Source organism: Nilaparvata lugens, chromosome 8 (genome assembly GCF_014356525.2).
Source record: "Nilaparvata lugens isolate BPH chromosome 8, ASM1435652v1, whole genome shotgun sequence".
Classification (NCBI taxonomy): domain Eukaryota; kingdom Metazoa; phylum Arthropoda; class Insecta; order Hemiptera; family Delphacidae; genus Nilaparvata; species Nilaparvata lugens.
The window spans coordinates 5055543-5071147 of NC_052511.1; the positions used below are offsets into that span (position 1 = coordinate 5055543).

General features: G+C 34.6%; 1 protein-coding gene across 1 annotated transcript in view; it reads left to right on the forward strand.

The window, feature by feature from the left end:
- The window catches only part of LOC111064210, a 138468-nt gene that overhangs the window by 99706 nt on the left and 23157 nt on the right, over window positions 1-15605 (forward strand). Inside the window, 1 exon segment of the mRNA XM_039433774.1 lies at window positions 12733-12950. Coding sequence (XP_039289708.1) covers window positions 12733-12950 — 218 coding nt within the window.

The following is a 15605-nucleotide window of genomic DNA, read 5'->3' on the forward strand; positions in this document are numbered from 1 at the left end:
ACACATAATAATTGAGTATTTAACATATATCATTTTCAACAACTTTCACATACATGTCATGCTGGTTACGAAATTTAATAATATTTATAAGGATAACGTGCGTATTTAGGACTACTGAACGTGGAAAGGTTCAATTCAAATTCGTTATTTTTAGGCTACATTTTGATTCCAGTATTCTTGTAAGACTGGGTTTGGACTAAACAAGTGTTTGTTTTGAACAAAGATGTTATAAAAGATAGTTCAATAAAGATATGGATAAATCGGTTTAAAAGCTCTAGAGCCATGGGAACTAGCGTTGGATTCATAGACTTTTGGAGACATCATTTTCATCTGCCTGGTTGTTGCTATGTGTTTTAAGGGTATGCTCCAAAGTTCATGCTCTAAAGAAGCGAATGTTTGTTTTGAACAAAGATGTTATAAAAGATAGTTTAATATAGATATGGATAAAGCCAGTTTAAAAGCTCTAGAGCCATGGGAACTAGCGTTGGATTCATAGACTTTTGGAGACATGATTTTTCATATATCGGGTTGTTGCTATGTGTTTTACGGGTATGCTCCAAAGTTCATGCTCTAAACAAGCGAATGTTTGTTTTGAACAAAGATGTTATAAAAGATAGTTTAATATAGATATGGATAAAGTCGGTTTAAAAGCTCTAGTGCCATGGGAACTAGCGATGGATTCATACACTTTTGGAGACATAATTTTTCATATATCGGGTTGTTGCTATATGTTTTACGGGTAATGCTCCAAAATACATCCTCTAGCTCTATGTTTGTTTGGTCTAATCCCAGCCTAATAGCCATCCTAGTTTTATTTGCTCTTATTCTAGCCATGTTCGGTTCTCTGAGTAAAAATTATCAGAGCTTCGTCAAATTTCTCCATTGCTTTATCATCTATTATGATCATTAAAAACTCAAATTCATTAGGAAAGATTATATTTCTCCATCCACTCTCGTAATCAAGTTCAAAATTCAAAAATTACAATAAACAATATTTATTTTATAAGCTTGATTTTACTAATAAAATACACGGTATTTATTTATTTACAATGCAAAAAACACTAATGTAATAACATTGGCAGATAAAATAATAAGGTAGTCCTTGTGTTATTTTTCTTCCTAATTTATAGATGACAATTTCAAGAATACTTGAGAATATCCAGTCTCGGCCAATGACATAGAGCTCAGCCTTCATTGGTAGCTGATAGCCAATCGCAGGGCTTCAACTACACTATATATTTAGCTGTTCAATTAATTTACTAGAGATTGATAATGATGTAACAATAATTGGAACTAGTATCTCAAATTTATCTTATCAACTAGTGGTTCTGACAATACCAAATCGTTTTTCAATCAATATGAATATCTCTACCACAACATCATCTTCACAAAAACACATAAAATACGTAACGTGTCTAACACGGTTTAAATCAACTTATTAGAACCATATTTTGCATGAACAATTACATTCTAGTCTCAGCTTCAAACCCTTCCAATCTCAAGCTTTTCTAAAAAAAAAACAATGTTTGTAATTTTTTCTACATTTGACAAATGATCTTGGAAGTCATAATACAGTATATGTTCTTCCCCGATCATATTTATATGATTTATTATTATATTCACAAATAAATAGTTAGGAAGGGTTTAAAAGGATTAAATAAGTATTGGATATAATTCATACACCACATCATAATTCATAAGATGCTGAATGCTGACCCAATTCTAGGCAACTTCTATTTAGTTCAAGGTAAATCGGATAACACAATATCTGATTAAAAAAAAATTGCAAAGAAATGATTAGGTAGATTTTCATCTGATATTGATTTTGCTCTAGATAAGTATCTTCCAGCAATTGTTACATGAGTATTAGAGGTAGTATGCACTAGATTGAATCAACTTCACCTGTTCTTATCAGACTAAAGAAATGTTTAGGCCTCAACAAAAAAAAACAACATATTATTTGAACCGAGAGTAAATACAGGGTTGCATATCTGGTCTTGAATCAACTTCACTTGTTCTTATCAACCAAAGAAATGTTTAGGCCTCAACAGAAAATAACATACCATATTATTTAGACCGAGAGTAAATACAGGGTTGCATATCTGGACCAGTGCAACTTGATAGCGTTAATGCAATCAGTACACCGGTTTTGGTTCCCATGCATTTGCCTAACAGGGATCAGTTTTTCAAGGCAACATACCAATTGATCCTGTCTTATTACGATCCTCTTTCTGTCTTCAACATTATGTCTGCTACCTAATTCCAGCTTTTTTTGTAAATCTATAGTATCATGTCTTGTACTGCTTATCAACGATCCTCTTTTTGTTTTATACATTATGTCCCCCACTTATTTTCCGCTTTTTTTATCCTAAAGTATCATGAATTCTACTGCTTTTGTCATCTAATTCGACAACAAACTTGATCAATCAACGTCTTCTCATTGCCAATTATTTTGAGAGTTTGTTTGCCATTAGAGTGACTCCAAGGTGGAGTGGCATTTTCAGTTGTTTTTTTTTTCACACATGACACATCGTCTGACATTTTCCTGGTCCTGTATTTCGAGAAGACATTAGAGTTCAGCTTTAATTGTTGACACTTAACATGCCAGGAATTCAATTGGATGTTATCAATTGCCGTTAAACTTATTCATTGTCAATTGGTGTGATTTGAGATTTGGTGTTTTGTTTCCTTTGAAAATAATTGGATTGAGTCTTCTTCCGCTTCCTGGTCTCTTCTTTTTTGATTATATATTTGATTTTGATATTTCATTATTGAATTCTCACTCATCTCCTTCATTTTCTACATCTCTGTTTATACTGTAGACCTAATTTAGAACTTGAAGCTGTTACACAATTATCTATCTCCAGTGAACTGAGGTCTCAAAGATTGTGCAACCAAATATGAGTTAGTGAAGTCCTACGATTGGCCATCAGCTGTTGACCAATGAATTTTCAGCTTTATTATTGGCCGGGACAAGTCACGCACTAGTATTCCAAATAATATATTTCCATAGGAATGTTAAACAACAACATATATATTGAAATGAATTCAGTAGCTAACGAAACTAAATGATTTAGATGAATGAGAATGAATGAATATACAATTTTTAATACCAGTAAGTACGAAAACACAAAGACTACCTACATCAAAAAACAAAGGTGGAGAATCGATGTAATGGGAGAAGCCAAGGAGTTTGGTCGTGTCTAACCTCGGCCAATGACAGTAGAGCTCAACCTTCATTGGTCAACAGCTAATGACCAATCGTAGGGCTTCACCAACTCATATGTAATCTTCTGTTCAATGTTTAAGGTCCCAGTTGACAATAGTGGATTAATAAATCAGGGGCTTTGGCAATATCAAATCCATAAGATAATAGATTAATGGCTAACAATATTGTCAGCCAGCCTGAAAAGTACACGATCCTCTTTATTTAGAAGACTACTATGTTCGTTGTAGGTACTGTTCTCACTTTTGAATTACTGGAGGCCAAAGTCGTTGTCCGTCTGTTATTGTATGTTCTACAATAACTTTAGAAAGAATTGATCAGCTTCAAATTTTGAACATGTATTCTTCGAACCTTTTTACAGGTCAAGTTTGGACTAAAAGATTGGCTCACTCCTTTGTTCTTTTCAAGGATATAAAAATACCATTGAAAAAGAATAAGAAAAAATTGTAATAATTGATCATGTAGTCAGCTGAAGAAATCTTTGCATCCAATCACTACAGTTTTTTCCATTCATAACATCAGCTGAGGCTATTTGTTACTATCATAGGCTACTGTGCATCTGATCAGTTGTTGTTGAAAAATGCCATCAATGGCTATAAAAAATTGACATATATATAAATTTACGCATATATATAAGAACCTGCATCAAAACACAGTTTCTGTGAACCTCGTAAGGAATGTCGTTGAACTCCACCCGTAAACCCACTGAACCAGTTTCACTTTTACCTTTGATCTCTCTCATTGGACAGCAGTCATAGATCACTAATTCGGATCCATAGATCACGCGCACTAATTCAGCAGATCGATTGTCACAGCCAGTTCATTTACAGCGCTCGTAAATAATCGACAAGGCCTAATATTTACGATCCGTTTCCTCCGGAATAAATTAAGAACGCCGACAGCCCACACCTCCTATGGGTTCACCTTAATGCTGCTACAAAGTCATCAATCACCTACTCTTTGTGTCTGTCTCCATTCCAGTTGCGTAACGCACTTCGCGTGCAGTTACTTGAACATTTTCTTGCAATCTTTCTTCCACTTCTTCTTCTTTTACTCTTCTTCTTCTTCTTTTCTTCTTTTATTTCTTCTTTTTCTTCTCCTTCTTCTTCTCCTCTTCTTCTTCTTCTACACTTGCTAATGAACTCAATTGTTCGTCGTTAGCACGTTAGCAGTACGCTTTATGACGTTGCAAAACTCGGTGCTAGAAAATATTCTAATAAATGCTGAGGCCAATCGCCTCTATATTAAAGCACGCCTGCCGAATTTTATTTCGGTGATAAGAACTCTGGCGCGATCAAGGTGGGTCCTAACAGAACTCTCAATGGGTCAATTTTGACACGTCAGGGATCATTACAACAATACCATCTCATAATTTATGATCTATTAAAATTAGTCTTACAAGTATTATAGACGTGATATATGTAACGAAATACTATTCTTGTCGTGATAAGCTTCATATTATCCGTAACAATCCAAGTTTTCTGTATAATGAGACGTTGGTGGCCCAAAGTTTGAGGGTAGTCAATGCCGAAATAGCCTGGTAAAAGATTTGAATTGGGTCATCATGACATGATGAGTGGTGTCAATTATATCTTTAATTTTGACCTATATAAAGATCATTGTAGTAAATCATTGATACTTCTCATTGATTAATACAGGGTTATCATAAAAGAATGGTGCGTTTTCGAACATTGTTTAAGAAAACCAAATTACTTACAGTTGAGTTGTTTATTCATCTAATTTGTCGTCTCAGGCAGTTTTTTTACATAATTGATAAATTTAAAAATGTGCGCCTTTAGTCGTTCGACAAATATCCAACGATAATCAATTTCTCTCTTAACATTCGATAACATTTCTTCGATTATGGTTGTCATTGGTTCTTTAATCCTGTTTTAAAGTGGTTCAGCTCGCGATTTCTTGTGAATAAACAATGTTTTTGATGTAAATTTACAAGAAAAAATCAACCTGAACCACTTAAAAACGGATTAATGAAGCAATGACAACCATAACCAATGAAATGCTAGCGAATGTTGGAGAGAAATTGATTATCGTTTGAATATTTTGTCGAACGACTAAAGGCGCACATTTTTAAATTTATCAATTATGTAAAAAAACTGCCTGAGACGACAAATTAGATGAATAAACAACATCAACTGTAAGTAATTTGGTTTTTCTTTAAACCATGTTCGAAACCGCACCACCATTCTTTTTGATAACTCTGTATGATAATCTATATATATAAAAGCGAAATGGCACTCACTCACTCACTCACTCAGCAGATCGATTGTCACAGCCAGTTCATTTACAGCGCTCGTAAATAATCGACAAGGCCTAATATTTACGATCCGTTTCCTCCGGAATAAATTAAGAACGCCGACAGCCCACACCTCCTATGGGTTCACCTTAATGCTGCTACAAAGTCATCAATCACCTACTCTTTGTGTCTGTCTCCATTCCAGTTGCGTAACGCACTCTGCGTTCAAGTTACTTGAACATTTTTCTGCAATCTTTCTTCCACTTCTTCTTCTCTTACTTCTTCTTCTTCTTCTTCTTCCTCTTTTCTTCTTCTTCTTCTTTTTCTTTTTCTTTTTCTTCTTCTTCTTCTTCGTCTTCTTCTTCTTCTCCCTCTTCTTCTTCTTCTTCTACCACTTGCTAATGAACTCAATTGTTCGTCGTTAGCACGTTAGCAGTACGCTTTATGACGTTGCAAAACTCGGTGCTAGAAAATATTCTAATAAATGCTGAGGCCAATCGCCTCTACATTAAAACACGCCTGCCGAATTTTCACGAGATAAGAACTCTGGCGCGATCAAGGTGGGTCCTAACAGAACTCTCAATGGGTCAATTTTGACACGTCAGGGATCATTACAACAATACCATCTCATAATAATTTATGATCTATCAAAATTAGTCTTACAAGTATTATAGACGTGATATATGTAACGAAATACTATTCTAGTCGTGATAAGCTTCATATTATCCGTAACAATCCCAAGTTTTCTGTATAATGAGACGTTGGTGGCCCAATGTTTGAGGATAGTCAATGCCGAAATAGCCTGGTAAAAGATTTGAATTGGGTCATCATGACATGATGAGTGGTGTCAATGATATCATGTTAATTTTGACCTATATTAAAGATCATTGTAGTAAATCATTGATACTTCTCATTTGATTAATTAATATATTATGTGATTAATATGATTAATCTCGTATGATGCTATTCAACTTTAAACTAATTATATACTTTAGATCACCCTTGACAATAAGAAAAGTTTATTGTATGTGCAATGAGACAATAGTAATGCTTGAGAATAATATGCAAAGCTGGATTTCCATTATAAGAGGGTCCTAATAGGCCAATTTCTATAAATCGGTGATGATTTTGATCATATAGCAAATCCATCTCATAAATTATGATTTATCAAATACTATTCAAGTCGGTGAAGATGCATCAGATGTTCAAATTATCCATAACAATCGAATGTAGGCTATACGAGCGTTGAACCTTTAAGACGATTTGTATTGACACGTTTATTACAATCTGTCACATCAGGGTTCATAAAAAAATAAAAATAAGGCTTGGCACACACTAGTTAGTCAAGACAAGACAAGCCATGATCAGATACAATACTTCATATAGTTGCCTATGAAGACATGTCTAATTGCAATGACTAATCTGTGTTTGTTGCGTCATAAGCAACTAACTATGTGAAGTATTGTGTCTGATCATGGCTTGTCTTGTCTTGACTAACTAGTGTGTGAATTAGATATCAACTCAGCTCAACATAATACGGTTGTATCATTTTGGAATGATACATGGCAATATACATTTTGGAATGTATTTGATTGTTATTTTTTTTTTAATAAAGAATTTGTATCTTGCATTATCATCTTGTAAGATTCTTCACATTGTCCATGCCAATTCAAGTTTTAACTTTAAAATAAGCCGATAGCGATTTCTAAAGTGTACTGGACCTAATTTTTTGATTGTCCTTGGAATTTGAGGTAGGCCATGCTGGAAATCGTTTAGCTAGTAGCCCTAGTACGTTCTTAATCATCCTTTTTGATTGTTCATGAAACGTTCTAAAACTGTCTTAAATGTTCATGATCAGTCACAATCCACTATGAAACGTCTTGATAACACCTCACTCACATTATTAATAGACTATCAAAACAAAATTATCCATTCACATGACTAAGCCACCTTCCAATGTCACCGAAAATATACACCCAGACACACGTCAACCTTCCATAGCGCACATTATTACAGCCTACCTGAACCGCATTTCAAAACAAAGCTACGCAGTCCTAGACGACATTCCAGCCTAGTCACCGATAATTATCATCCTCACACGCAACCAACAATCTTTTAATTAAAAGTCCATTAAGGGACTTTGTAATTTCAGTCATCACACATTGGAAAAGCCTCTAATCTAGCTCAGTGATTTTAGTCAACACATATTGAAGCTCAATAATTTCAGTTATATTCTAGCTCAGTAATTTCAGTTATCACACATTTAAAAAACCTTCAATCTAGCTTAGTAATTTAATAAACCGTTAATCTAGCAACCGTTCCTAATCACAGACAGAACCGCCCCAATTAAAATTAGTGGCTATGGGAGGAGAAACGTATTAAGAGTGTGTTTTTGCGTATCCAATACAATTAAGCATGAATTATTCATCCAGATTCATTCAGCCATCATACATTATTCATCCAGATTCACGGGGCTTCCATCCCACACCGGTGGTAAACCCAAAACAAACATAATGGCAACAACGCATGCGCGGTCTGGCCTTAGGACTGATTCACTTTGTGACATCTATGTCAAGGTCGCAGAGGATCTAAGTTTGCAACAATGTCGACTATCCTTTATACATTCCAGAGTGATTGTTATTGCTCGTTGGTGCCCTGTTCACCTTTGACATGTCGGCGGCCATTGTTGTGAGACGACAATGCCAGCAATGGTTCACCTGATCCATGAATCAGCAAAAAGGTGACCTGGCTATGTTTCACCTGATTCATGAATCAGACGGGGGTGACCTGGACTTGGAGTATATAGGGAGGTCCACGTTATAATTTATTGTATTTATTCACATTAAAATAATGGCAGTATTTTTTATTAACATTGATGTTGCTATCCTTGTCTATCATTCGACAAAGCAGATAGCGCTAACCTCCGCAACGTTGTCAGATAGTTTTTTGACAATGTAGAAATATGATCAATTATTTCTATTATTAATATTAAAATATTTCATCTCAATGACATAGATTCATTGATTTATCATTGGGAAATACATATCCTCGACATATAGAATATATATAGTTGATTATTTGAAACAAGAATAAACAGTTACTAGTAGTTCTGTGAACAGTAGACCTCACGCCATTTTCTCATTCACAAGTATCTGGTGTCACCTGTTTACCGGCTTCTCCACCGTATTTCATTGGGAAATACATTTCCTCGACATATAGAATATAATATATAGTTGATTATTTGAAACAAGAATAAACGGTTACTAGTAGTTCTGTGAACAGTAGACCTCACGCAATTTTCTCATCCACAAGTATCTGGTTTCACCTGTTTACCGGCTTCTCCAGACATCTGTGTAATGCATGCAATGGATAATCCACTTGTCAGCTGATTGATTATGAATAATTCTGTAGTCTGATTAGTCCTATCTTCAAAGTAGATGATATAGTGATATCAGAGTATGGAGGAATTCTTTTTCTTTTCATATTATCCTTAAAATGGAGAATTTCAAGGAACGTTGTGTATACATAAAAAAGGAATATTCCTTCCAAATCTCATCGAATTCTATCAACGCGTTTGGCCGTAATTGCGTTACATACAGACAGACAAAAGAAAATCCGAGTTAGAACATAAACCTCACTACGTTCAGTCATCATTGGGGAATATATTCTCTTGACAAATAGAATATAGTTGATTATTTGAAACAAGAATAAACAGTTAATATTGAATCAGTTTTACTGGTATCAGCTATCCTCTATAGAAGGCAGAGGATGAGCAGCGTTGTTCTCATATTTTTCTCAACTGCCATTATAACGTGGACCTCACTATTGTAGTCTATTATTGATCTTGTGCGAATTAAATAGCTGACATTGAACTGTGAGTGTTGTGAGAAATACATGTTGTCTTTTAATGATTGTAAAATTTTCTTGGAACAAGATCGATACCGTATGACAAACGGAATAGGAGGAAAAACAGAATGAAGGTGAAACAAGAGAAGAATGGAGAAAATAAGAGAGGAGAGGATGAAAAGAAGAATATTGTGAATGAATGGAGAAAAGGATCAAAATGTTGAAGGTGAGTGTTAAAGGAGATTTTAAGAGAAGTATACTATTAAAGCAAGTAGTACAAAAACATCACTAAATACTACTAACTCAACTTACTCTTATACAAGAGTTTTTGTAATGAGAACTACATTGGGAATTGAAAAATTAAATACAGCAATTTTAAAAATTGTCCTTGTTTATCACACTATATTCCTGTCCACTTACAAATTATGATCATAAAATCATCCATATAAGATTGAAAAAGAACATACACTCTACATGTCGTTCAAGTCCCATACCAAACTCAACAACCAATCCTCAGATAATCTGTAATACGGGTAGGCTACAATATGACCTACAATTAGTATAATTATAGCTGTATGTTACCCATGAAACGAATAAAAATATTACAATGGAACCTTTACAACCTCGTAAATCTTTACTTGACTTTTGACTTGAACAAACAAAGCAGGTCATTGGAGCATTACTGCACATAAAAGAAGTCATAAATTGAAACTGCAATGATGCTTCGTAAGTCTCAACTTCAAACTTCAAACATACAGTAATCAATGTTTCATTTGAAAAGGATAATTTGAACGTTCCATTACATCCATTCACTTTTTTCTCCAGTTCAAATTCATTAATTACTTCAAAAAGCAATTCAAAACAATTGTAACTCTAATTTGCATAAAATTAAACTCATTTTTTACAATAGATTCGATAAATATCCCAGTTTTGTATCACTTCACTGAGACTTTTGTATGGAGTTTAGTTGGTGGGAAGTTCCTTGATTCAAATTGTAAACATGATAATAATATTAAATGAAAACGAGACATGAATTGTTGAAACAATAATTATTGAATTAATTGGAACAATTTGAGGTACTTGTTTGGTTGTTTCACCATTATGAATCTCTAGTAAAGCTGAAAGATGAGCTGTAGACTACGGTTCTCATGACCATATTTAGAAAACTTGGGTGTGTCTAGTCGCTCGGCCAATCACAGAAGAGCTCAACCTTCATTGGTCAACAGCTAATGGCCAATCGTAGGGCTTCACCCGCATATTCTGCTGCTCAATGAACTTTCAATTTACTAGAGATTTATAATGTTATATCAACTGAAACTGGTATCTCTATTGTTCTAATTAATAATCTATTTTGACCAATTCAGGCCATTTTCATCCATCATTGATATCTTTACAACAACACAGAATTTGTGATTGATTAAAATGACGTAATGCAGAGGCTTGAATGAATGTACAGGATATTTCTGGAGCGCAATTAATAATTGATGTGTACTCTCACTTTTTAGAACAAACTCTTTGAGAAGTTTCTTGCACCCGTCAATTTTCCAAGCAAAACATCATCATTTAGATTTGTATTTCCGTGTTGAAGTGTCTCTAAATGACATGAAAAAACATTAATAGGTGCACTGCATTCAAACCAAACTCCAATTCATTGAGAAAACCATCAGACTGAAAGTAACCGACAGTTCTAGAGCAATAATTACACCAATATACTTGATGTTTTCAAGCTGGTTTTGCTTCATTAGGTTTCTTTATCACTACTGTTTACTGTTATCTGTGGAATTATAAGCGGTGAGCGGTACTATCATAGTTAGTTTGTTCTGGGACAAACGTAGAGAGAATCTTTAATTAGTTGAGATGGCAAAGCAGTTAGGCCTACTGTGTGTTTTCCTGCAATTAATTGTTTGAACCGTTACATTATTTATGTTTTCTTTGAAGCTGTTATTCTTGTAGAATCGGCTCCAATGATTTTGATCAAATCCATACCTGAAATATTCATTGATAAGCTCTATCAACTGCAACAAGTCCTATATCTGTAAAAATTTCAGGAGCTTTGCCCCATCTATGCAAAGTTTGATTTTAGATTCTCAATTATCAGCCTTCATATACAATTTAAACAAAAAATTTCAAGTGGAAAAGATTGAACATGAAAATCTCTGCAATTAATGTCAAATAACATTTCCACCTAAAATTGAAAATAAGCTTGAAATCCTTGAAAATGTGATTATTTAATTTCAAACTGTTGGTTCTATTAAATCATTCACTACGAAGAGATAGCAGACCTCGTGTGTCTCCAGCGTTATTGACCTATCACCAGCTGTCTCATATCTTTGAATAGTAGACTTGAGATGCGCGAGTACACTAGCGTCAGGAGATCAATTTTCATAACGGCAAGGAAAGTTGTGTGAGTGCGCCACACCAGATTTTTAATTAATACATTGATAGATACAATATAATTCTCAACTATGAATGATTGAGAAAGAACATACTTAGAGCCCAAAACTGTTTCTTTCCCAAATTTAGATAGAAATTGGTCAAAAATAGGTTATGTTTACACTCCATTATTTTGTCCAATTTTGGAACATTGAAACACTTCAATCAATTATGAGTGAAGTTTCTTTGTTTTGAGATTGCCCGGCTCTTTGATTAGCCGAATTTAGCCGCTTAATACAACATTAATTTCTGATTGCTAATGTCTTCTGTTCTGAACGTTCTGATTTCAAATGCATTCATGATCAAAATCTATCTATGAGTTTGAATAATGTGATTGATTCTTCCTTTATCATGAACATCCTCGACTTACAACCCTATTTCTCGGGTATTTTTTTCAGCTAGCCTTTTCTTTTTCTGCCCTCTTATTACCAGCTGTTTCAAAATTATCAGGTTTTCCAAGTACATGGAAAAATGAGCAATCTGTTTAATACAATTTCTCGCTTAATACAATAGGATTCATTGATAAACAGAACATAATTCTCTAAAATAATCGAGTTTATATTTTACAGCTGGCTATACGTCAGCTTATGAATTTCGGGGATGCGATGTTTTGATTTTCCACAGAATCACTCGCTCACTTTTTACTATCCACAGACGACGAAAGTCTTAGCTGTTTCAGCAAAGGATGAATATATTATCCTTTCAATGTCGTTCAGCGAGTTTTCCCAAGGATGGGACCTATTGCAATCGAATCTTTATATCATAAACCTACTATGTTCCAAATTTAGTGAAAATCGTTAGAGCCGTTTTCGAGATCCATTGAACATAAATAACATGATATATACAGAAATTGCTCGCTTTATATAATAGGATATTGTTGTGTTTCCAACAAGTGATTTATTCTATTTCATGTATTGTTTTTGTATAACTTTCTGAAGCGATAAATGAATTTTATGTGATTTTCTGTTTGCAGAAGTGCTGACAACGCTGAGCTTAATGCGCAAACGCAACCCCTCTCTGCAAGTGATGGGTCTGGCGTCCGATGCGGCCGAAACGGTGCTGAAGCGTCGCGACGCCTACGTCAAGGCGCTGATGAGCGTCGTACGCAAGACGGGGCTGGATGGTGTCGAACTAGACCTCTCCTGGTTTACCAAGATCAGCCGCAAGGACAAGTTCTATGAACTCGTCAAGGTAAAGTCACTCCGCCATTGACAACTAAAATTTTTGCTTTAGTGTATTTTAGTATATTTTTGCTTTGACAAGAATGTCTTGCCAATAAAATCCCCTGATTTCAAAGTTGATTGGATCAAATATTTTTGGAAAACTATTTTTCAACATATTTTTATCAAAATTCGGAAAGGAAACAGTTTTGGGCTAGGCATGTTGGTCCTTTTCTAATCATATATTTGATTTGTGCATTGGTTAATGTAAATCAATAAATGAACATGTTGATAATTATTATTAATAAAGTTTAACAACTTTTGGATCAATGATGGTCAATGTTAGTAACTATGGAATTTGGATCAAACTTTGGAAAATAGCCGCTTTCAAGCTGACAAGCTGAATCAGCCGTTCTTGGAGTACCGTATTCAAATAACCATTTCATTGTGTTCCCATCATTGAATACAGGGCAACAACATGAAATTGCTGTTTGCAGTTGCTGAATTAGTAGTCCACGACTCAAAAAACCAAGGAGCTGATTGGTCAATGCTTTGATTAGTCGTCATTTCACCTTCACAGCTCTCGGCCAATAGGAAGCGAGCAGCTTGAAAATGTCACGTGCAAGCAACTGTCCAATGAGCGTGCTTGTTGGATTTGGGCCGTACCTTACATTAGCATCAGCAAAGCCACTCGTTTTAGTTTTTTGAGTTAGTTGTGGTTTTCTCTACTTATTTTCTCTAAAATTCTCAAAATGAACATACCAGTATAATCTTTGTAAGAATACAATGATATTATAATGGAGTTGCATCGTGGAATGGTGTTCAAGCAATGATAGCATGATAGGGCAGCTATAGATTTTATGAATTTATTTATTTATTTATTAGAACAGTCACAAACACGATATTTGGTAAGAGAAACAGGCAATTGCCCAAAACTTCTTCAATTCCTTGATTTTGGCACATAACTAGTCCAAAGTGAGGTTAAGTTTAAAATTTCTGTTTTCACAAAGATTAACACTCAGAGAATACGTATTCGAGATATGACTGATGAATTTTGAATTTCGAAGGGTTGATAAGAGCCGGAAATAACACTAAACAATCCGAAAGTTTCAATAATATTGAAATAAACTTGAAAGTTTTGAGCAGAAAAATATTAAAACTACTATCACTGCAACTATCAGCTGTATTGTTACATTATAACATGTAACCTAGGCCTACTATTGTGTTTGAGATACTTCTGGCGCTATCATAGTTTCACCACTATTCTGTTCCACAGTCCTATCTATCTCTTGCAGTTAACTATGAATACGTTTAATGAGAGTAACTCTAACTAGAGTGGCGTTTGGAAACAAAATGTGACACATAGTAGCCTACACATAGCCTTCATCTCTTCTCTCCAGTCATGAAATCATGTATTATCATTCATCCCTCAGCATCATTATTTAGGCTTGGAATACTTTTCCTGGAGAAATTTGCCTTTTTAGACAAATAAGATGAAATAAAATTGGCCCTGGGTGTGCCAAATCGCTAAAAACAGACCTGTGTTTGTAATGCGAGTGTATCCAAAATTCGATTTTATAACAAGTAGGCTTAGATTGTTTTCACGGCTCCTAGCGAACACGTCAAATACCTGTCTTGTAAAGTTTTGATTTTAAATTCTACCAAACGACAAAACACATAATACTAAAAAAATTGCGAAGCCTTGGACACTTGAATCTCTTGCTTTTTCATGCAAAAAGATAAGATAGAATAGAAATACCAACATATAATTTCTCTGGAATCTTATTTGACCGGACGTATCTATACTATGTTTGTAATACTGACATGATGGTTCTCGTTCGAGTAATCCCCTAAGTTATGACTTGGATAAGATTATATCAAATTCTGAAACCTTTTGAAAGATGCATAATAATGTACAAGCTATTTGGTTGGTTTTGCGAAGAAGCTAGTGACATTAAAGAAGTCTCTTATCGATCTTTCTCTCCACGTATTTGGTGGAAAATTGTTTTTCGCCAGAAGATATCGATACCTGTTCCTTCATTCTATACCTGTACATGCTTTATGATATATATGCTTCATGATACCTATACATGATTGTGGGCTGAGTTGCACTGGGAGTATCATTTTAAGAAGCCTCTCAGAACAAGAAAAATACAGCAATAGACTGGCTTCTCCACACATCTGTGTAATCACTTGTCAGCTGATTTATGATGAATAATTCTATAGACTGATTCTTACTCTAATATTGGCGTGTGAAGGAGGCTCCTTTTTCCTTCTATATTATCCTTGAAATGCAAAATTTCCAAAAACCTGATATATACGTCGACGTGCAATTAAAAAAGGAACATACCTGTCAAATTTCATGAAAATCTATTACCGCGTTTCGCCGTAAATGCGCAACATATAAACATTTAAACATTCAAACATTTAAACATTAAGAGAAATGTCAAACCTTCGACTTGAATCTTAGACCTCACTTCGCTCGGTCAATCATACAATGATGATAGGCTACCACTAACCAAAATACCATCAAGACCCTGGTTTATTATTGTTTAGAATTGAACCTTATTTTTGTTTTAGAATCAACTGTTGTTCAAACCAAGTTCTCGTTTTGTGAAATTGGGCCTAGACAAATGATATTCATCTAGGCGATGTTTGGTGGTTCGGAATCCACCTTAAACTGTAG